At 38.8% G+C, this 24,347-nt stretch overlaps 1 protein-coding gene across 1 annotated transcript in view; it reads left to right on the top strand.

The window, feature by feature from the left end:
• Nucleotides 1-269: 269 nt before the first annotated feature.
• Nucleotides 270-24,347, top strand: part of FBN2 (fibrillin 2) — a 247,169-nt gene continuing 223,091 nt past the window's right edge. The window contains exons 1-5 of the mRNA XM_038402837.2: nucleotides 270-487; nucleotides 1,545-1,627; nucleotides 6,265-6,363; nucleotides 6,913-7,008; nucleotides 10,614-10,709. Of these exons, the coding sequence (XP_038258765.1) occupies nucleotides 270-487; nucleotides 1,545-1,627; nucleotides 6,265-6,363; nucleotides 6,913-7,008; nucleotides 10,614-10,709 (592 nt within the window). The remainder of the gene's footprint in view (nucleotides 488-1,544; nucleotides 1,628-6,264; nucleotides 6,364-6,912; nucleotides 7,009-10,613; nucleotides 10,710-24,347) is intronic.

Genomic DNA, 24,347 nt, shown 5'->3' with positions numbered 1-24,347 from the left:
CGCTCTTCTGTAAATACAAAGCACGTTGCGGAGCGATGCAGCGTGGAGCTCGGGGCGCCCCGGCGCGTGCTCCCCCCGCGGCTTGCTGAAGGCGCTGTGGAAGAGGCGGCTGCGGCACAGTCCCTCCCGGGAAGGGCAAGAGGGAGCAGCGGCCCCCTAGCCCCCCAGCTGCCGAGTGCTGCGCTCTGAAGACGCCCCCGGAGTGGAAGTTTCATTACTTTGCACCCGGCCTCCCTCCTGGTCGGGTTTTCCCGCTGCCCAGTCGCAGGATGGGGAGACAGCAGGGGCTTTGCCCGCGGCTTTATTGCTTGTGGCTGGGCTGTGTCGCGCTGTGGGCGCAGGGAGCGGCCGGGCAGCAAAAGCAGCAGCAGGTCCGGCCCGTGGGGGGAGCAGACGCCATCTACCCAGCCTCGGAGAATCGGGAGGACGGGGCAGGGGCCGCCACCAGCCGGGTCCGCAGGAGAGGCCAGCAGGATGTGCTCAGGGGGTAGGGAAGCACTTCACCGCGAACGCGCTTCCATGCAGCTCCCAGCTGCTGCACACAATGCCGCACAGCCACCGCCGGGCAGCCCCTTCCCGCTCACCTCCCTGCAGCCCAGCGCCACAAGCACTTCACAAGCAGCGCCGTGTAACCCCTTCCGTTCAGTCCACAACTAACTCCATCGATGCACCCCGCAGTCCCGCCAGGCAGTCCACACAGCCCCAGCCAGGCAAGCCCCCTTCCCCAACACCTTCCGTGGAATCCCCCCACAGCTACCTTCGCGCAACTCGCAGCGGTCTCCGTGTAACCCCTCCCCACTTCAAACCCGCAACCGGTGGCTCTCGTGTTAGTCGTCTTCACACATGACATTTCCTTTCAAACTCCCTTATTAGTCCAGTTGAATGTTGTTGTTGTTTTAATTCTCAATTGTGGCCACGATTTAAAAAAAAAAAATCCTCTTAGGTACTATGTTTGAAAATAGTTACTTGCTTGTAAAGGTAAACGTGAAAAGGTGGTGCTAATAACAAGTACCGAATATTGCTTCAATTTTGTGATCATGGGTATTACAGCCTTAAAAAACTTGGGGGTAGACTTTGTTTTGCCTGTTAAACGATGTGCTTGCAAAAGAGGATGGTTTTGTTTGGTTTGAGAAAGAATTTGAAGGGGGAGGGCTAGCTCAGTGGTTTGAGCATTGGCCTCCTAAACCCTGGGTTTTGAGTTCAATCCTTAAGGGGGACATTTAGGGATCTGGGGCAAAAATTGGGGACTGGTCCCACTTTGAGTAGGCAGTTGGACTAGATGACCTCCTGAGGTCCCTTCCAACCTGATATTCTACGATTAACCATGATTAATTTTAATTTAAGGTGGTGGTGGAAGGTGCTTTTTTTTTTTATTTTGGGTCGGAGAAAGGGGAGTTTGCTTTTGTTTGGCAGTTCATACAGGTTTTTGTTTTGTTGTACCTGGACTGTAGATTTTTTTCCCTTCTGCATATCAAAAAAAACTGGATGTGCCTTTACATTGACCGACATTTTTGTGTGCACATTTATTTGTATGTCTGTGACAGACCAAACGTGTGTGGCTCTAGATTCCACTCCTACTGTTGCCCTGGATGGAAAACGCTCCCTGGAGGAAATCAGTGTATTGTTCGTAAGTGTCTGACTTTTTAGGTTTTTACAATCTCGTGGGAAATAATCTTCTCTGAATTTTTCTGCTGCATCCAGTATAAGATAGTGGAATATATCTTGTAACTCATTTTGGCAAATTTAGTCTTCTAGGTTACACTTCAAAAACGAAATGATAAATTTATTGGCTCAGAGTTCTCATAACCGAAACCTTAGGAATACCTCAAACAAAATATAGTGATTTGCCAAGAGGCATGGATCAATTTAGTTTTAAAAAAATAAGTCATTAATTGAGTGATCAATACTGAAAAAAGAAAAATGTCAAGCAAATGGGATCTGAAGTTTTCTAAAACTCGTGTGGTAAATTTGGAATTGCAATATAATGATATAATAGGAAACTTTTTAATGTGTAGGGGTGTTCACTTATTTTCCTCCTTGTCATTTTTAGTTGTGTTTTAATAGCTATAAAGCATGGAGGCTCAATGATTATTGCACTGGTCATGCTAAATTTTGTACTGACAGATCTGGCTATTGTTGACATGGCTTGGCAAAAAAAAGGAGAGTCTGCTGAGCAGTCTACTTAAGAAAAATTATCTACCTAAAAAAGGAAATATAAAATTTAAGGGTTTTTGTCTGTTAAATTACTGTTGATTTCAGAAGCATGCTTTTTGCTCTTTGAACTTCAGCTTTAATGAAAACTGTACCTATTCATCCTACCCTTTCACTAACCTGTGTTACTTTCTTATCTAATAAATACATCAAATTTGCAATTCAAGAACACATTGCTCTCCAGTTCTGCTGTGATGTGCTTTGTAATGCCTCCTCTAACAAATCAGACATTCAGTGTGGGATGGGAGGAAAATCTATTGGCTTGTAGAAGTTAGAGATGGAAAGACCTGCCATGTCATTGAGGCCACTGCCTTGGCTGCACATGACTACTGGCGTTTTCACTTTTGTTTATTTTACATAGTTAAGTCAGTCTTGTTAATGTTATCTCCAACTATACCAGATATCCTTGATCTTGATCTTAGACTCATAGACTTTAAGGTCAGAAGGGACCATTATGATCATCTAATCTGACCTCCTGCACAACACAGGCCACGGAATCTCACCCACCAACTCCTGAAACAAACCCCTAACTTATGTCTGAGCTACTGAAGTCCTCAAATTGTGGTTTAAAGACTTCAAAGTGCAGAGAATCCTCCTTCAAGTGACTTTAATGTTTTACAGGCAAAGGATAATTACAAATTCATAACACAGAAGACAGCAATACCAAGCTAGCTGTTGAATAATAGGAGCACCTGAGTATGCTTAATTTAATGTATAATTTATGTACGGTATATAGGGACAAATTGTAAAGGTATTTAGGTGCCTAAAGATGTATCTGTGATGCCCCATGAGATTTTCAAAGCCTCTGAAAGCCTAATTCTCATTGTAATCTTCAAAAATCTGGCCAGTAGTGCATACTAAGGGCCTGAGCCTAGAATCTATTCACATGCTAAACTTGAATTTGACTTATATGTGACTTACTTGCTCAAAGGGCCCTATCCTGCTCCCACTGAACTCAGCGATAAAAGTCCTGTTGATCTCAGTGGTGCAGAAATTGGGCCAAAATGACTATGAGATTGGATAAATGGTTAGCACATGATGCTGTTTTTAATAGGTTTTTTTGATAGTTTAGGAATATATTTCTACATTCATACTCACACTTTTGTGGTGATCAGAGACTCCTTTTAGAACACTTTGTAGTTACAGCCTTTTCTGGCAAAACTAAATGGCTATCTCCACTAGCAGTACCCCAGTGGAGATTCATCTTATACCAGCAAAGAGTTCTTTTCCTCGTATAGCTTATACTAGTTCCCTAAATGAAATAAGCATTGTTGGGTTTTTGTTTTGCCCCCCCCCCCAGTATAAATGCGTCTACATTGGGGCTTTTTGCCAGTTTTAAAAATATAAAGAATCATGTCCCTAACCAACCAACATTATACTGGCAAAAGTTTTTAGTGTAGACCTGGCCTTACTCAGGAAATTGAGCTGGCCCATTTTTCTGTGGATTAATGAATGACTTAAAAAATCAACTCTGGGTCTCTGGTATTGGCAATGTGTTGTAATTCAGATGCCTGACTCTTACTTTTCAGTTAGCCAATGAAAAAGGATTCTGTTTTTTGCATTAATCAAGGCGATATTACTAATTTTAACAAAACAGTGAACTGAAGTAAATTCTCTCTTCCTCTCCCCTCCAATGGGAATTTCTTCAATGAACTTTTTTTCCAAATCTGCTCCCTTAGATAGTGATATTTGTTCAGCTTCTCCACCCTCAACTCCTATAAAAGAGTTGGTATCTATATAGTCTGATTTTTGAATATCATCAGACTGAAAATGTCATCTTTCTGAGTCTACTGGAGTGATAAAGATGAATAAGTTTTTTGTGAAGAAAATCTCTTCAAGATTTTTATTGTGGTAACTGTCTGAGGACAGTAATAAGGAAGAAGCAGAAGCATGTGTTTATGGCTCAAATGGCACAAGAAGACTCCTTTTCCAACAAGGTCTTCTTTCTGCTTTATTTTTATTTGGCTTTGCTGTTATATTACTATGATGTCAGGTTAGGAGCTGAGCTCTCTCTGCTTAGATATCTTGGAAAAGAGTCTCATGAGGTGGAACTATTTAATTTACCCATCCCAATTCTTGAGAAACCTATTTAACTGATAATCTGTCAGGTGGATTTTAACATGGGAGTTATAATATACGTGAGGATTAGTTTAATTTTTGGTAGGATATATTAACAATTTCTTGTGTATTCCTTGAAAAGAGTTAATTTCAGCACGTATTACACTGAGACATCACACTGCATTGCAACTTCTATCAAAAAGTGTTCATCAGTTTAGAAACTGCTGCAATCCGGTTATTTGGTTAGAAGGTCTCTGAATATTTCCATCATTTTGTAATGAATACATCCAATTACAGAGGAGATACTGTACATAACATTTTTCTGAATCAAATTCATTGAAGCTTAGGTCAGCAGAGGGTAAGGATGTGCAGGGACAACATATTCATAGATGGAAGTGGGATGTTTTTGATGTCCCTCTGTGGTGCACCAGGTAACCAACTGAAGAGAGGTGTCCAGGGGCTGAAAATGTGAGCTAGGGGTTGTGTGACTTTAATGGAGAATTTCAGGGGGCACACGTGAAAAATCCTGCCTAGCTTGACATTGATAAGGAGCTTCTGTTTTGAGGGGAAAGTTGGTACGTCTCCTAGAGAGAACATTTTTACTTGGCTAATGGAGCAAGAAAACAATCTACTTTATTTTTGCTTTGATAAGAAAGTTAGATTTCTTATTTCATTAACATTTTTTTTTTAAGTCACAACTCAGGATATAACATTCTGGGACAGATGCTGCCTGTGTCTGGGCTTTCTCAGGTAGGGCCTTGGAAAGCTATTTTGCACACTCAAAATTTCCTTTGCATTCTTCCATCTGGAAGAACAGAGTTTCTGTTTCTTTCCCACTCCCACAAAACTAGTGGAGATGTTAGGCCTTCGGAGATGTGGATCTCCGAAGAACCATGGGGGCTGAATTCATCCACATGTGGGCTCTACATGTGTAGTGTCTCCTACAAGAACTTGTTTTTCAATAGTATTTGTGTAGGGTGTTGCTCCGCTAATGTACTGGGGCTCATATTCCGTCCCTTGTACAAACCCCCCCACAACATTTATTTGGTCTTAATCAGGACAGAGATCAGGATTGGGCCCTTAGCATTTTCATGCTTCTATAGTTGTTCTGTGAGTGGAACATCCATTAGAGTCAGTGGGGAAATATGCATGCATGAAGATAGCAATAGATGGTTAATATTAGCACAGCCCATTACATAACATTTACGTACTTTCCAGAGAATTTCATAAAACTACCATCCTAATGACAATATGGAAGGGTTTGCATGTTTGTCTGATTTCATTAATTCTTTACAGGAAGGTTTATTTAAAGAGATAATACCACATCTGATAGACCCCAAATATGAACGCTGTCCTCCCTCAGAAGGTCAGCTTGACTTTTAAAATCCATCCTTAATCAGGAAAGAATAAGTAATTCTCCAAAACAAGGTCTGAAATTATTTTAAAATTAACATTTTTTTTAAATACATGACCCAAACAAAACCCATCCAATAACCTGAATTTGTAATATATATTGTTTTTGTATTTAGTGAGCATGAAGTGCAGTCAAATCTCAGTTTCCTACTTTGATTGTCTTTAGGTCATTCTGTTTAAAACTTATAGTTTTTACTCTATTCCATTGCTTGTTTTGGAGGCTATTGTTTCTAATTAGGAAAAAAAAAAGTGTATTCCTCCCCCCCGCCCCAATTTTGGAGAGTTATATTTTGGTCCTTTCCATCTTCAGAGTGTTGCTTTGCATTTGATCACAGAAATGATGTACCAAAAATCAACTCTTTGTACTATTGTTGAGTTTTATTTTGGCGAATATCTAACATTGTTTAACTGCATCTCTGAATTGAGCAATTTTTCTGGCTTGGTTCAAGGCATGCAAGTTTTCTGACTTACTTCTCTTTCAAACAATAAGTTATGAGTTTAGTTCATTAACAAGCATTTCTTTTGTAACTTAATTCTGAAAACATTGTTATTCACTGTCTTCTTAAATGCTTTCTTCCCCAGCAATTTGTAGAAATAGTTGTGGTGATGGATTTTGTTCCCGTCCTAATATGTGCACTTGCTCTAGTGGACAAATATCGCCTACCTGTGGATCAAAATCTAGTAAGGACTTACAATATTTGCATTGCTTTTAGAGATCTCTTAAAATGATCTACAATAAGCATCCATTTTTCAAAAATACTTTAATGTATAGAACAAATACCTTATAAAATACATAGTCATAACTATATACAGATATGTAATTTATACTTACTGCTTTAGTTCTGTCAATAGGCATTGCTCTCTGAATGATATGACAAAAAGTGGGCATATTTAAACACACATAGATACCTTGAGTACATCCACACCTTGTAATACAATTTTCTAATTCTGAAGTTTTGCATGAAAAGTTGGTTGCAAAATCCTTCTAGATATTTAGGAGTTGCAAGTTGTGCCATATATTATTGGAGAAGTTATTTTCCCTAGATTTTGTTTTAAATGTCTTGATGATTTGTCACACAAATGTAGGCATATATATACATTCTTTAAATGGCTATCTCCATTAAAGTATGTACTATGCATATATGTGCTTTTGAATGACACTGCTGTTAACCACTTTTGGAAACCCATTATAATATTAAAATTAATCTGTATATATATGTTCCATTGTAGTACAACAGTGCAGTATCAGATGTATGAATGGTGGTACTTGTGCAGATGACCAGTGCCAGTGCCAGAAGGGGTACATTGGAACTTACTGTGGACAACGTAAGTAACTTCTCTGTTTCGTGCTTAAATTTGACAAGCAGGGATCAACCTAACAATCCTGGCTCATGTGAGTAACTTGGAGTTTATAGGAGAGCAAAATAATTCAATTCTATACATAAGGTTACATATGCAGAAATATCCATGTCTGAGGATGTAATACAGAAGTCCTTCGCTACGTGGACCAGGTTGAGCTGCAGCTACGCTCCTGTCTTGAGTCCTTTGCACCTCCCACAGAAAGATGTCAAAAATTACATTAATTTGGAAAACAATAAAATGATTAAAGAGAGATTGATTTGTGAGGAAAGATTAGAAGAACTGAATGTCTTGTGTGGCCCACTGATTACTAATTAGCAGAGAATCTGATAACAGGTTACAAGTATTTGAGAGGTGAGACTGTCAATAAAAGAGGAGAATTGTATAAGGTGGTCTGTGGGTATGCAAGTAGGGGTAAACAAATGAAGTAAAAAGAAAAAGTAGTTTGAATAGCAGGAAAAAAAATCTATGATGGAGACATAAGTGGAAGAGCATCCTAAAGAAATAGTGACAGCCCCACTGTAAGCCTGGGCAAAGCTCTGGGGAACATTCCGTGGGCAACCTTGCACGTGTCATGTGATATGTTGGATGAATTTTCACATTTTTAATGAAGATGATGATTTTGGGGTACTTTTCCCATGAGAATTAGATAGTTCTAAAGGATCCTTGGTGACAAAAAGTGCTTTTTTTATTGCTTTAAAGCCTAGGGCTTAAACCCTAGAGCGTCTTACTCAGGCCAGTCAATGAGAGTCAGCTTGGATCCTTAAGCACTGATCCTACAAAGAGCTGTGTATGGGCAGACCCCTGGGATTGCACAGAGCACACTGGAGGATCAGTGCTTTAGTTAGGGCTTGAGGATTTGGCCTCTAGACGTAGGATTGAAAGTCATGTTTAAATTATAACATGATTATATTTAATTTAAACCATCATTGTGTTTTGAGATTTTAAAAAAACTTTCTTGTTCCACAAAATATTGTAATTCATCCACTACATGCTATAACAGCAACATAGAAGTTGCTTCATTTAATACATGGGACTGACACCTTGAGTGAAAAGTAATTCAGTTTAGGCCTTGATAAGAAATACAAGCTTTATCACGCTTCTAGATAATAGTACATTTTTATGCGTTTCCCTTTGTGATGTAGTGGTCAATCAAAGTGTTCTATATGTGCATTTTTTCCAATTTAAAAGATTTAACAAAGAGCTGTTTTGGCACAGGGTAGTCAAGTGCCTTTATAACCTGTCCTAAGCTGTGGGGACCTGAGTTGGAAGACTGCCTAGAAACTTTAAGACCAAAATCTCTCTTTGCTGTTGCTTGGGCATGTTGTAAAGACAGTGGAACTGTCCTGTATTTAAATCTGTTCTTTCAGAGCACATGATATTTCTGCGCAAAGCTGTACAGCCTTGGAAATAAGTGAGCCCTGATTTAAGCAGAATTTATTTAAGACACTAAAATTAATAATCTTTTCAGTATGACAGGTGAACTCTCTCTTTCACAGTCATATTCTGTTTATAAATGCTTGCTTTCCTAGAGGCCCAGTGAAAATTCTTGAGGGCTTAAAAAGGAAAGGTTGCTCTGAGGGAATTGCTGTATACCAGCAATATCACACATTTTGCTAGGAAGTTCATACTTCATTGTTTCAAGAATATATATGACGTTGATTGGATTAAATGGATTTATAGGACATTCATTGTTTGATTCACACAAATTTGTACCTGGTGTGCATGTGCAAATTGTAACCCATCAGTAGATTTACTACTAGAGAAGACACATGATATTTCTACTGCATTCCATTCTAGTGATCTACACCAAAAGTAGATAGCTTTAATTTCTGATCAGGACACCTTAGGTGACTCGCTAGTGGAGGCTGCCTGGAGATGTGATGAATCAATGGATCTCCCAGGTGTCCTAGCCATGCCCGCTTCTGGCCAGCACTGCCTACTTTTGGGGTTGCACTGTCTGTCTGCATACTCGCTGGTAAAGTTGGAGTTTCTGATACCTTTGCCATTATAAGCACCACATCCTAGCAAACTTGCTGATGTTGGGACCCCACAGGCCTGGGATAACCGACATATCCCAGGATGAAATATAATTATTATAGTTTTAGTTTTTGGGAAACTAGTTTAGTTTTTTTCAGAAAAATCTTTTTTTTTTAAATATATGAATACTGAATGAATATATAGAGGTTATGCAATTAGCTTAATTGGGAAGGATTCCCTTTCTAACTTTATCTTGGTGTCTAACAAATGGTACACCATGATTCTGTGGTGCAGTAAAACTGCTTTGGTTGGTCCAGCCACTTGAGGCCTTGGCTTGTGTAAAGAGATCCTGTAGTGCTGTGGAACTACAGTAGCAATTTGTACTCCACCTCTTTGCCTCCCCTCAGTTGCCTGTACAGGAGTGTGGCTGGGAAAACGGGATGGCTCAGGAAGACACTTATGCTCTAGCAATCCCCGACTGCCAGAAGGGCTCCTGGGAACCATTAGCAACCAGTGGAATTTACAATAGCTTTCGGGCTGCTTTAAGTCTTGCCTGAGAATAAACTTTATTTATCAGGCTCAGAAGCAGGGAAACCCAAAGTCGACTTTAAGCCATCTTTGCCCACACACCTCCCATGCTCTTCCTATGCTGCCCAGGAGTTGAACTAAGGACAGAGTTCCAAGCATTAAAATATGGTTCTACTCTAAAACCAAAATATGTAAAAGTGGCATCTTTTCATTGAACAACTGAGATTCTTATGTGTATTCAAGTTGTCTACTAATTTTATGGCAGAAATAAATTCTTACTATTATTTGTGCCTGCATAGCCAGGCCCATTATTCAGCAAAACACTTAAGCCTGTGGTTAATTTTAAGCAGCTTCTTAATTCCATCACCATTCAGCACAGCTTTTTAGCATGTGCTTAAAATTAAGCACATTTAAACAGGTGCAAATGAGGGTGGAATTTGGCCTGCAAAATCTTTATTACTAGGGACGACATGTAAGAAGAAAAGAACCCAACATGGATTTCAGGTCCAGATTGAGTTTGTAGGGCAGTTAGAAAATCATTTTTACTTGTAAATTGAGGACTGTAAATTGGAAGAACTTTAACATTAGAGCTCATCGGAAAACTATAAAAAGATCAGAAATAATTTTGTTTTCATTGAAATTTGATTTTCATCAAAGATTTCCTACCATCTCTAATAAACGTGGACCCCCATGATGCTATTTTTACAATGGCACTTTTCAGATTTGATCAATATTTTAAAGAATTTTACTTTTTAAAAAAACTTGCAAAACTAATCCTAATTATAAATTCTTATTCGGGATTAATGGGTAAACCCAATTTGATCTTTGTATAGCTAATAGTTGAGTTCTGAATGAAGAAAACATCTTCCTTAGCTTTATAGTAAGTATGAAAAGTTTTAGTCTAAAAAGTTTTTGAGCAGATATGACTGAAAACTGTCTTTTAGCCTTGACTACCTGCTGTTCTCTACTAATGCCAATGAGGTATATTTGTTAATTTATTTTAAATAGATTACAAAGATATACTATTAATATTACATCAGAATTTAAACTTTTTTCAAACACAGCTGTCTGTGAAAATAGTTGTCAGAATGGAGGACGTTGTATTGGACCCAACCGCTGTGCATGCGTGTATGGATTTACTGGCCCTCAGTGCGAAAGAGGTAAGAAAAATAGGGAGAGAAAGGAATAAACAAATTTGCAAGCAAGTTTATAATAAGCCTTTTGTTCAAAATATTTTTCTTTCCTTTGTGACTGTAGCATATCTAGTTGGCAAGCGGAAAATTACAATGCTTTGGTTGTGATTGAGGAAAAGCTGAGTTCTTATAGATTTCTCATTATTTTTTATGTAAATTCAATAGACAGTGAGCCAAACCCTACTGTCCGTTACGCTGAGTGCACTGGGTCAGATCTGTTGATTGAACTGGAACCGTAGAATTGTTACTGAGCAGAATTTGGCCCAGTTTTCCATACAGTAATTGTTTAAGGGAAATGTATAGAGCTGTTGATGCTGATATGAGAGTTAAAGAAACATTTAAAATAAGAAAAAATGGATAAATTATAATAACTGTCTAAGGCCATGATTCTAGAAAGCATATCTATCCAGGAAAGCACATCTTTAGGTGCTTTTCTGAATTAGGACCTAATTTAGTAATTTTATCATTTTACTATTATTACTGAAGAAGCCATCTGCTTATTTATTACAAGGATAGAACTGTCAGTCCTAGCCATGTCATTCAAAACAATGCTGAAAGTATTTAGTGCTAAACATAAGCAAAATTGTTTTTAGTTGAATTTGAACTATAATCGTCATGTTAATCTTGAAAGACAATAGTGTCATATATAAAAATTTAGAATAACAGGAATCAGTCGATCAGTTAACAGGTTTACAATATATTTCCCTCTCAAAATATGTTATACTTCAGTTTACGTTGCAGATATCAGCTAGGAGTATTCTCTTTATTTTTAAAACACAAGGCCTTCAAATGAATAATGTCAAATATCCCTGCCAAGTACTTCTGATTTGTCAGGCAAACAAAAAGAACACTAATACTAAATTGAGCTAAAAGTGAAATGTCACTCAACATACTTTCTAATTTAAAACGTTCTCGAAGACTGCTTTTCAAAATAATCACTAGAATTGTACATCATTTAATGTTAACCTGTCAGCATTAATCTAAGTCGATGCTGGTTTGCTTGGCAAAAATAATGTTCTTTGTCTTTCTCTGGGCCAGTTTATTTTCAGTGTGTTTGCAAATAACTTTTCTCATCAAAAAGCATAATGAAGAAGAGAGCAACAGAGGTGTGAAAAACTAATGGCTAGAATGCATTATCCTACCCCCTCATTAAAATACTCAATAGGATTGCCCTTTATAAAGTAGTGGCGTTGTGCCTCAAGAATCTTGGATCATCCTGTGTTGTTTTAAACACCTACATTTAGGAGTTTGCTCTCCTGTAGAGGCAAGTGCTTAGTTCCATTTGCGCAAGGGAGATGTACATGCATTGATGGGGAAAATAAACTTCTTAAATTCGAGTTTCATACTGGGTTAAATTCAGACCTGGTATAAGGAGGAACAACTTCCAGGGAATTATTTGTTTCAGCTTCAATATATATAGTGTTCAAATGTGATTAGAAAACACAGTATTTTATACTTTTATATATCTTACACTTATTTGACACACACTGCATGTGTAACTTGCATGCTAAATGGGTAGAAGCCTAGCGGAAAAGAAACTGACACAAGGGGAGTTATATAGAGCAAGCCCTGATTCCTGCTATTCCTGACTTGTTTTGTATACTCACTGAAAGGCAAATTACTAGAGGTTATAATACTTTGCCACAAGCAGCAGAGTGACATAAGTGATGAATTTGGCTCTTTGTGTCTAATTGCCCGTTGCTGTCAATCTGAATATCAGATTTTAAGAGTTACCACTATTAGATTAGTGTTTGGTATTGTAATACATTACTTATCCAGTAAATCCCATGGGGACTGTGAACTCCAGACCTAATTCTGGTATATTTTTGCTTTAGACTAATTAATGTGGAAAGTAATATGAAGCAGCAGTCTGTTGGGAATTATATTGATATTTATACAAATATGTGGAAATCCCCTTCATTGGGTAAAATGTGTGCACTTCATTTATATTGCATTTTCAAAGGCACCTAAGGGAGCTGAGCATCTCAGCTTTAGTTCAGAGTGGAGAAAACTCGTATACAAATCTAATGGTTCAGGTTATGCCCAAGGGACATGAAGCTGTTATCTGAATAATAAAACATTGTTTTTGTTGCATTTGGGGGGAGGGGTGTTGTTGTTTGTTTTTTCTCTTGAACGTAATAGGCTTGATTCTGATCTTTCTTATGCTGGTTTCAGTAGAATGCCAATGCCTTCAAAGGAATTGCTTCTGATTCTCACCAGTGTGAGATCAGACTAAGACCTTCTGAGGGCCAGATTCTGCTATCCTTACTCGGAAAATAGTCCCATTAACTTCCGTGGGACCCTTCATGGAGTAAATGGGCAAAATCTGGCTGTGAAGATGGTTTTGGTTTTTTTTGTATAGATTGTTCTATGAGAGGAAGATGCTCCAGCTTATGTATTTACAGTTTTTGTTGAGTTTTAGATGTCAGTTCCAGAATCTGCTTTCTGACAATTCATTAGAAACTTTAGATTCAGATTTTCAAAGCCACCTGAGGGATTTGGATGGATAAAATTTAGACATCCAAATCTTTTAGGTGGCTTTCAAAGTCTTAGCCTGAGTGTACAGGAACAGAGAGTGGCATGCCAGATCGGGATGATATTATCACCCGAGGTTTAGCCTGCAGTATATAACTGACCAGCAAGAGAATTAGCTTAATTAAAAATTTCAACCATAGTAATTCTGTCCAAATTCTGCATTCTGTTACACTGCTGAAAGAACAAAGCAACTCCATTTAAATCAATGGAAGAAATTGTGAGCAAAATTTTTCAATATTGTTATATATTCTGGAAGTCATGAAGACTTTCTTCCAGCCTGATGCTGAAAGCAGAACCAGTATAATACTATTACATGCTTTCCTTTGCTCATTTAATATCCACAAAGGTCTGACTGTGTGATCCTAATCTGATATTAATTGCTCAGTCTAAATGCATGCTTACTCAGAAATACAATATCCTTATGTGAACAGGCAATATACCTTATACGTGTGGTAGCATATTTTTGATCTGTGGTTTAAAGCAATCCTGGTAGACGTTTCTGAAATAATTAAAGATTGAAAAAGCAACTGTGTATCCGGTCTCAAGGTTTATTTTAAACAATGTATGTTTATGGATTAATGTACTTTATATTAGTAAAATTAAACTGGGGGGTGGGGGAAGAAACACTTCTTGAGGAAAGGTGGGTATGGGGGGGAGAGAACAATGTTTTCAGGCGCAGCTTTAAAAATACTTGGAAGATATTTAGAATTTGTAAGTCTTCTCATTATGGATGAAATTCACCAAACCCTGTCCAGAGCCTGGGTACAGTAGGGACTGGTGGGGTTGGACAGAATCCAACCCCCAACTCAGTGAGCAGATTACATGACAGAAGTGCAACCACTCTGTGGCCAATATTCTAGCCTATGGGCTGGGATAGTAGTTCATTCTCCTAGTGCCCCCTTGTATGGATGTTTCTGACCATGATGTATACAGATGCAGTGAGCACATACTCAGCTCACCCTCCATGCTCACCTTCAGGCTGATAAATCTGGCATTGGCAATGAGCCCACCTCTGTAGCATGCAAGAGGCGTTCAGCTCTCTCTGTTGGTCTGCTCAGTCTGAGCAACCATTATTTAGGGGGTATTGGAGAACTTAAGTGGTACGTGAGGACAGTCTGGAAAAGGTGAATTTCAGCCTGTGTTAATGGTAGATGTGCTCGCTGTCTTTCAAAAAGATTTTCCATGAAATATGAATATTGAATCATCTATTCCTGTAAAATAAATAAGGATGAAGTCATGAGCAACAGTATTGCTCATTAAAAAATATCCTCAACGTATATTTTGGTCTTTTTAAAATTATGGGAAACATTAATCTCATGTCGTTTCTGTAAGCTAGCATACACAGAACTCTGTAAAATATAATGCGTGTCTGTTCTTTTCAATGGCAATTTGCAATTTACATTTTTTCCTTTAGTAATTAAATAAGATTATGCTTTACAACATGATGAAAAAGACCTGATTTTTATTTATGGTGGTGGTAGTAGGCACCTTAATAATAGGTCACAGTAAAATAAACAAAACAAAACTCTGTAGTTTGCTTCTGAAACAAGCTTTTTAGCAACAGTCCTTAATTTTTAAACTAAAATGTTATAGTTAAAGTTTAGATGAACTTCCCTTGTAAATCACATTAGAGTTTTAAAAGACTTTGTCTTGTTTACTTTTTACATTACTGTATTTTCAAATGCATAGTTTTTATTGTTCTGTAAATTAAGGTCTTAAATTAGGTATTTTCCCCCTAATATATAACACATGTAGCTTTCCTTCAGATTGGCCTCCCAGACTCCGTTATATGATAAAACGTGACTGCTTGTTCAGCTATCTGAACTCCTAGCAGACTAATTTCCGGGCTGGAGACAGGAGGCTGAGCAGTAACTAATGACTGGCATGATTACAGTATTTAACTTGAGACTAGCTGCTGGGATAACAAGAAAGCAGAACCTGTTTTGGAGAGCCTGCCTTATTTTCTTCTGATATATACAGTGACCTTTTGTACTTACTATCAAAAGCTGTTCTTGTGGTCAACTCCTCCTCTTTGGTTTGTAGACACATTAGGTTCAATCTGTTGGAAAGTTAAGGCACTTGATTTTGTCTGTTGCTTAAAATCGAATGAGTTATGAAAAGGTTATATACTGAAATAAATATTCTGCCCCCAGTCTCTCGTTTGTGTGTGTGTGTGTGTGTGTGTGTGTGTGTGTGTGTGTGTGTGTGTGTGTGTGTAAAATAATCCCCCCCCATTCAAAGGCTCAATCCTTATTGTATGCACACAAGTAGTCTTTACTCATGTGAATAGCCCCACTTACTTCTGTGAGACTACTTGAGAAAGGATTACTTGTATGAGTAAAGGTTTCTAGGGCCAGGCCCTTCATTCAAAGGAAGCTTACATCCTTGTATTTCTGCATGCAGTGCTGTCTTTTAAAAATAATTATCTGGGAGGGATACAGGCCCAAATTGAAAGACAGAGTCTGAGGGAAAGAAGAGATGCTGGTTCTGCGGTGGGCTACAGGGAGAAGGAAAGTGCGCTGGCCCCCTGCCACAACACTGCAGAAAGAGAATCCTCAGGCTATGGTGCTGTTATGGAGGCTCACTGTGTGTGAACATAGTGGTGCTGGAAGGGATTAGGGAGTGGGAGTCAGTGGAATAGGATAGAAGTAAATGCCTCGAGTCTTACATGGTAGGTCGGACTGAAGTCTTCTATGAAAGCTCCTCCTTGTCCTACAAAAGGTAAGTCAAAGAGGGTATTCCTGATGTCTTTTGATGGTAGCAACAGCATGGGAAAGAGAAGCAGTTCAACAGTGTCAGTGGATGTGGTGAAAAGTCCTTTTGGAACCGTTTGGAGGTCTTGGACTTTGGACTTTAGTGCCTCAGAGATCAACAATTCTGGAGAGCCTGCAGCCACACAGATGGCAAAAGGTTATTTTCAAGATACTTGTGTTAAATGCTAGCCTGCAATGCTATTGTACTACAGCTCAAGAAGGATATGTACTTTATAAATTCACTTGCTTTATCAAAGTTGCCCACCATTGATCTGTCTCGCATGCATATGGCATCTGCAGAGCAACCTTCTAGAGATGCAGTTGTAAGTCCATAAGCTATTTCAAGGTCTCCTCTGTGGTGCTGGGGATACCATCCATTTCACCTTTGAATCCATATTTGCGGCACTGCATTATGATGTGTTCGATGGTGTGGGTGTTCTCACCGCAGTCGCACAAAGGGGAGTCTTTGATTTTCCATATGTGCGTCAATAGCTGGGTCTTCCATGGTTTTGTTTGGATGCAGTTCAGCGTGTTCCAGAGTCTGCATGGCAGGTTGAAACCCAGAGGGCAGCTGGATGGGTCAGTAATAATGTGCTTGTTTGGAATTGTGGATGAGTTCCAGGCACTTTGCCATTGCCTGGCCGGATCCAGAGACATGAAGTGGTCGTATTTCAGCAATTTTGGAATTGTTGGTATGTGTTGTCCATAAGCTGCCAGATGGACAGCTCGGGTAGTCTTTGGCATGTTTAAGTTCTTATGCTGTGCCTATATCTTGACGGATAGCTGGAGGTTTAATGCTTGCTAATACAGAAAGCCACAGTAGCGGTGCTGATTTTAAAGTTTCCGTAAAGATTCACGTGGCCCAATTCAAATACCTGTCCACAAGTTGGGTATAGCAGCTTCTTGTCCACATCAGTGCACAGTACTGTGCAACTGAGTACACCAGTAAAAGCTGATGTTTGTAGTAGTGGGGCAGTTGATCCCCAGCTTGTTCCTGCTAACTTTTGGATAATGTTGATGCAAGTCTTCACTTTGGATGCTACTTTTCTTGAGGTGGTCAGTGTGTAGTCAAGAATGACACTGAGATATGTTGACTTTGGGCATACTGCACAGTTGCACTACAAAACGTAACAATTAGAGTGTTTGTGCAATTCTGTTGTCAAGGTGGAAAGGAGACTAACAATTTGCTTGAATTTGGTCTCAACTTCCATTTTTGCAAGCACTCCACCATGATCTTAAGGTCAAATGTAAGGGTCACTTCAAGTTCTTTAAAACTATGGGCCTCATATGTGAGCGCCAAATCATCAGCATACGCAAACTTCTGCACTGTTGCTTCTGGCATATCTCTTGTGCAGACATTGAAAAGTGTGGGAGTGAGTACAGAGTCTTGTGGTAGCCCATTACTCAAAGTGTGTGGCTTGCTGGTTTGATCTCTGAGGTATATGTACATCCTTCGGCTGCTAAGCATGGGATTCAGCTGCTGGAGAATCCCCATGCATTGGAGAATTTTGGCCAGTTTCAGTAGCAGTCCATCCTTTGAGACTGGGTCATACGTCACTGACCAATCAATGAAAGCAGTACCAGTCGTAAGTTTTCAGTGGAATCTGGCCTAGATGTTTGTAGTGAAGGCCAGGACCTGGTCAGAGCAACTTCAGTGCAGTTGGAAACCAGCTTGCTCCTTGGGTGACTGGTTTCTACAGCAGGACTGAGTTGGTTCGGAATCATAATCTCCATCATTTTATAGGTCGTGCTCAAGAGGGAGATATGTCTATAACTAGAAGGGTCATCTGCAGGTTTTCCAGGCCTTAGGTGTGCAATGAGCTTCTACATACAGGGATTTTTTTCAGGATGCTGGTGAAAAGCTGCATCATACAGTTCCATGGCAGTGGATCCAGAATATATGAGAACTTGGGATCGATGCATTCTTTTCCCAGTTTTGTGACTGCAGTGGTTGCATCAATCTCTTTACTTGTGAATGGTCCAGACCATGGGGATGATGGAGTGCATGTGGATGTCACCTGCTGGAGTTGATGCCAGGCTTGTCTGTGATATTGATTTTTCCATTGGCTGTTTTGATGTCCACAGATGTTTAGCAATGATGCCATTAACTTTCATGTGTGGTCTAGTGGCATGTGTAGGATTTGTAGGCCCCAGATGTCTTAGCAGGTTCCAGGTGCATTGTCTTGAGCGTGTGAAGTTTAGACCTTCTACACATTCAAGCCACCATTTCCAACAGTGATGCCAGGAGGGCTTGTCCAATTTCTGGGTCTCTACAGTTATCATCCTTGTACAGGAGCTCTTGGCTCTCTGCAGTCCATACAATGGCCTGTGTCCCTGGGGGGATGTTATCCTTTGTAGTGGTGATTAGGAGCTCAGTAAAATGGTCAAAAGTTTTCAGCATTGCAGGAATGTGGGATATTGTATTCCCCACAGTTGTAGTGAAGGTGGCCTGGTCTGCTTTTTGAAGTTCCAGTGCAGTGCCAGTTTTGAGTAGAGAACTGGGATTTGAATGTCACTAGGGATTAGGACTGGTCTGTGCTGGCTGTTTGGGAAATTGTCAAGGGCCATCTGTGACGCAGGTATCGGTGTGCCTATATCGTCTTTAGAGATGAACATCAGGCCAGGGCAGCTTCCACCATCCATTATGAACTATGAGCAGGTGTTTAGCACAACCGATGTTATAATTACCAATAGGCTAATTTTCTGTGCAACAGGAGGCACCTACCAACCTTACTTGAGATAAGAGTCTCATTGTGCTAGGCCAGAGGTCGGCAACCTTTCAGAAGTGGTGTGCCAAGTCTTCATTTATTCACTGTAATTTAAGGTTTCTCGTGCCAGTAATACATTTTAATGTTTTTAGAAGGTCTCTTTCTGTAAGTCTAATATATAACTAAACTATTGTTGTATGTAAAGTAAATAAGGTTTTAAAAAATGTTTAAGAAGCTTCATTTAAAATTAAATTAAAATGCAGATCCCCTGGACCGGTGGCCAGGACCCGGGCAGTGTGAGTGCTACTGAAAATCAGCTCACGTGCCGCCTTTGGCACGTACCATAGGTTGCCTACCCCTGTGCTAGGTGCTGTAAATACACATAGTAAGAGTCAGTCTCTGGCCCAAAGAGATTATCATCTAAATAGATTAGACAGGCAAAGGAAGTATTTTTTTTCCACGTTACAGATGGGGACCTGAGGCACAGAGATTGGAACTTGCCCAAGGTGTGTGGTAGAGCAAGGAATCAAACCCAAATTTCTTTAATTCCAGCTCAGTGCTTTAAACACAAGGCAATTCTTCCGTTCTTCTTAGAATGAATAATATTTTCTGCCATAAGTATGCTCCATGAGCGACTGTGTGACCAGTAGTGAGAAGAGCATTTGAGCAGAGAAGGAGGAGAGGATAATATGGAAGACTTTTTTGTACTCAACGATGTCGTCATGTGCACCATGCTGCCCACCAGCCAGCAGTAATCTTGTGACAGCTGCATACTGGCCTCTTGTGTTCCACTGACTTTTTTTTTTTTTTAATGACTTCTGTGTGTGAGAGAGAGAGAGATGGTGATTTCAGTGCATAATAAGCAGAACATTTACCAGCTGTAGTACAGTGACCCTTAACATACCAGGTTTGTCTCTTTCAAGTTCATTTTATTTGCATCTAGCTGACAAACATTTGTATTCAACTGCTCAGCGGCTGAAGCTCTCACCACAACAAGGGAAGGAGAGGGTGCTCTTTAACTCTGCTTTTACCAGAGGAAGGGGAGCTGTGCTCTTTGCTTTATTTTATTCCTTGCAACTGCTCCAATCTTTGAATGGCTGGGAGGTTTCAAGACCAGGCTGGAAGGTCTGTGTAACTGCTGCTGATACTGCTGGCAAAGTTTATTAATTTCTTACACTATAATTTTCTCCTTTGTAGTCCTTTGACTTGATATGTGCAGGGCTTGTGCTTTATTCAGCAGTGTTTTCTAGGTGAAGGACTATGTTTAGAGGTCTTTGTATAGCTGCTTCTGGAACAATTCATTTTTTCTTGAACTATGGTTAATTTATTTTGGAATACCATGACTGCTGATCTCTGAGAAAGTGGAACCTCTTTTCTTTATTTAAAATTTCTTCCTTGTGAACATGCATTAGACAGCAAATTCTTAATTCTTTGGTCAATACAGAGCTTGCAAGAAATGCCAGATTAACACTCCTGGAGAACGAACTCCTCTGTCTATCAATGGAATTGGTACAGAATAGGAAATGGGAGAGCAAGATTTTCTACTCTTTTCAATCTGTGTGCCTCAATTCTGACTTTGAGGGACTACCTCTGAGGGTAGTTTAGTCTCCATAACCCATTTAGTCTTTGGCCTCTGTGCTGAGAGTGCCAAAAATGTCATAGTTTTCATTATACATCACTTGTTCAGCAGGAACTGTACAGAGGACCCCCAATTAATATTGTCCACAGAAGAGCCACCACAATGATAGCCTCAATGAATTGGATTCATTTTAGTGACCTAGGACCAGATTTTTAAAGACATGTTTGAGTCAGATACTTAATCAGTGGGAATTAAGTTCCCAAAATAATAGGGCTGTCGATTAATCTCAATTAACTTGCACGATTAACTCAAAAAAAATTGATCACGATTAAAAAAATTTTGTGATTTTAATCACGCTGTTAAACAATAGAATACCAATTGAAATTATATATTTTAAATGTTTCTGCATTTTCATATATATTGTATTCTGTGTTGTAATTGAAATCCATGTATATTTTTGATAAATATTTGCACTGTAAAAATGATAAAAATAATATTTTTCAGTTCACCTCATACAAGTACCATAGTGCAATCTCTTTGTCGTGAAAGTGCAACTCACAAATGTAGGGTTGTTTTTTTTTCCCTTGGTTACATAACTGCACTCACAAACAAAACAATGTAAAACTTCAGAATCTACAAGTCCACTCAGTCCTCTTGTTCAGACAATCGCTAAGAGAAAAAAGTTGGTTTACATTTACAGGAGATAATGCTGCCCTCTTATTTACAATGTCACCAGAAAGTGAGAACAGGCATTCACATGACACTTTTTTAGCTGGCATTACAAGATATTTACATGCTAAACATTCGTATGCCCCTTCATTCTTCGGCCACTATTCCAGAGGACGTGCCTCCATGCTAATGATGCTCATTAAAAAAATGTGTTAATTAAATTTGTGACTGAACTCCTTGGGGGAGAATTGTATGTTCCCTGCTCTGTTTTACCCGCATTCTGCCATATATTTCATGTTAGAGCGGTCTTGGATGATGACCCAGCACATGTTGTTTGTTTTAAGAACACTTTTTTGCTGCAGATTTGACAAAACGCAAAGAAGGTACCAATGTGAGATTTCTAAAGATAGCTACAGCACTAGACATAAGGTTTAAGAATCTGAAGTGCCTTCCAAAATCTGAACGGGACGAGGTGTGGAGCATGCTTTCAGAAGTCTTAAAAGAGCAAAACTCCAATGTGGAAACTACAGAACCCGAACCACCAAAAAATAAAACCAACCTTCTGCTGGTGGCACCTGACTCGGATGTTGAAAATGAACATGCATCGATCCGCTCTGCTTTGGATTGTTATCGAGCAGAATCAGTCATCAGAATGGAGGCATGTATTCTGGAATGGTGGGTGAAGCATAAATATCTTGCGATGCCGACTACAACTGTGCCATGAGAACGCCTGTTCTCACTTTCAGGTGACATTGTAAACAAGAAGCAGGCAGCTTTATCTCCTGCAAACGTAAACAAACTTGTTTGAGCAACTGGCTGAATAAGAAGTAGGACAGAGTGGACTTGCAGTCTCTTAAAATTTTACATTTTTATTTTTGAATGTACTTTTTTGTACAGAATTCTGCATTTGTAAATTCAACTTTTATAATAATGAGATTGCACTACAGTACTTGTGTTAGGTGAATTGAAAAATACTATTTCTTTTTTACAGTGCAAATACTTGTAAACAAAAATATAAAGCGAGCACTGTATGCTTTGTATTCTGTGTTGTAATTGAAATCAATATATTTGAAAATGTAGAAAACATCAAAAATATTTAAATAAATGGTATTCTGTTATTAACAGTGCGATTAATCGTGATTACTTTTTTTAATTGCTTGACAGCCCTACTAAATACCTTTAAAATATTTTCCTAAATGTGGAAATTGACCTTATTTCCTTGATTATTCCCTGAAAAATATAGTTCCAGTGTTTCTGAATTTATTTAGCATGTGCTCTATAGAAACATACCTCCTTTTTCAGGCACTTTGAAAGATTTTATGAAAAACAGTAACAAAAGAGAGCAAATGAGAGTGTAACCAACTCCCAAAGTCTAATATTTTCTGTACTCCATGCATTTTTCCTATATTGGCACAAATGTATCAAAATGCTGAAAGAGGGGGAAATGGGGGAAAGAGAACAAGGGAATGGAATGAAGATGAGGAGAGTGAAGATAACTGAGGGGATAAAAAGGAGGAAAGAAGGCAGGAGAGAGGAAGAGCAGAAAAAAAAAGGCTAGAAAATCAGAGTAGTAGGGAAAAATCAGAGCAATCAAGGGAATATATGTTTCCCCATTATCCTTCAGCAAAAGGATGAGATTTCCACACCAGCTGTAACTCCACTGATGACTCTTGAGAGATCTTTCATGAAATTATTGCATTGTTTTCCCGGTCTTTAAGAGATTAGAAACCTGTAGGAAAAGGGACCCAGGTATTTCCAAGATCCAGTTGGGGCCTTTCCCTGTTATAAAATGTCATAGATTCATTGACTTCAATGCAGCTATGACAGTTTACACCAGCTGAAGCTCTGCCTCACAATAGATAGGAGTATGTCTCCTTTGTCCTCTTACTTTCTTCTGAGAGTTGCTTTTTCTATCAGCAGCAAGAGCAAGCAGAAAATCACAGATTTCAAGAGAAGAAGAAACAGGCAGGAATTGAATTTAACGGTATAAGCATGTCAAATTGAAAAGAAATTGAAGAGCTGTCTTGATACATTATATCTAAGTTTTATACAACATAAAAATAATCTGCAATGATAGAATATTCTTTCTGCTGGTTTCTTTCATAGTTTCATCATGTCAAAGCGTCACGTGATGCCACTGGCTTCTATTAATTGATGATTTCAAAATGTCTCATAACTTAAAGACTATAAGAGTTCATGTAAATTTAATATTTGCTTTCCGTTTTCCCTCTACCAGAACAGAATGAGAGAAAAATTACTCTGTAGTTTACTGTAGCTGGGTTATGTAATACTATACAGATTTCCAACATACACCCAGTGAACCACCTACAGCCCCATACATATGGACATTCACAGGGGGATTACCATATAATAAGGCTTGTTATTCCAATTGTGACCACACAGTATTCTATTTAGTATCAAGTATCTGAATTCTTCCACAGTAATTGGAGGCCAGACTACTACTACACTACCATTTTGATTTAGTAGTGTTTTATGCCCACAACTTTGTAGAGGTGTGGATGACTATACATGATGTAAGATAGTGGAGGATCATGCGTATTTTCTCTCCTAATCCAAATTTGTCGACCAGTATCAAAGATGTTCCTAGCATAACCCCATCTAGATGATTTGATAAGACACTCACTATAATATGCGCTTTAGATAGTTATGTTAACCTCTTTGATAACATTGTTATTTATGGAAATGATGACAGCACATTTTTCTATCGCTTTAGGTATGGTTGGATAACTTAACAGTATTTTAGGCCTCCTTCACATTCTCTTTTTGGTACTTCTGAATAATGTGATGAAATATCCAGTCACAACCAGATCAGATGTGAAGTACACATTTGCCTTTTTAAAATGTATCTATTCTAGTGTGACACTTATTTTGACATAGATGTAGGCAAGATATTTGGCAGAGCTGGTTGAATAATAAAAACAGATCCAGTAATATTTTGAGAATAAAAACACAGAATTGGTCGTTATTTGTGGATATTCAGATGAATCCTGGGCATTTATGAAAATATCTGAATATCAAATGTTTTATGAATCTTAGCAAAGATGATTATGCGTCTGAAAATGTGTTATTCATAATTTGTTACCCTCCTGTTTAAGAAATGTGAAGTATCCAGGCAATGGAAAGTAAACAATATCATGTGACCAATCATATGACAAAAACAAAGACTAAATACTCAAAGTAAGCAGTTTGTATAAACTAGTAAACTGAAAGTTATTTGAAATGATTTAGTGAATGAATAATTAATATATTTATAGAAATCAGGATTGTTTCAAAAACTATTCTGTAACCAAAAAGGGGCTAAATTTATTCCATAGCACATATTAGTCTTACTGCAGTAGTG

The sequence above is a fragment of the Dermochelys coriacea genome, chromosome 5, assembly GCF_009764565.3.
Source record: "Dermochelys coriacea isolate rDerCor1 chromosome 5, rDerCor1.pri.v4, whole genome shotgun sequence".
NCBI lineage: Eukaryota > Metazoa > Chordata > Testudines > Dermochelyidae > Dermochelys > Dermochelys coriacea.
This window is presented reverse-complemented; position numbering and strand designations above follow the sequence as displayed.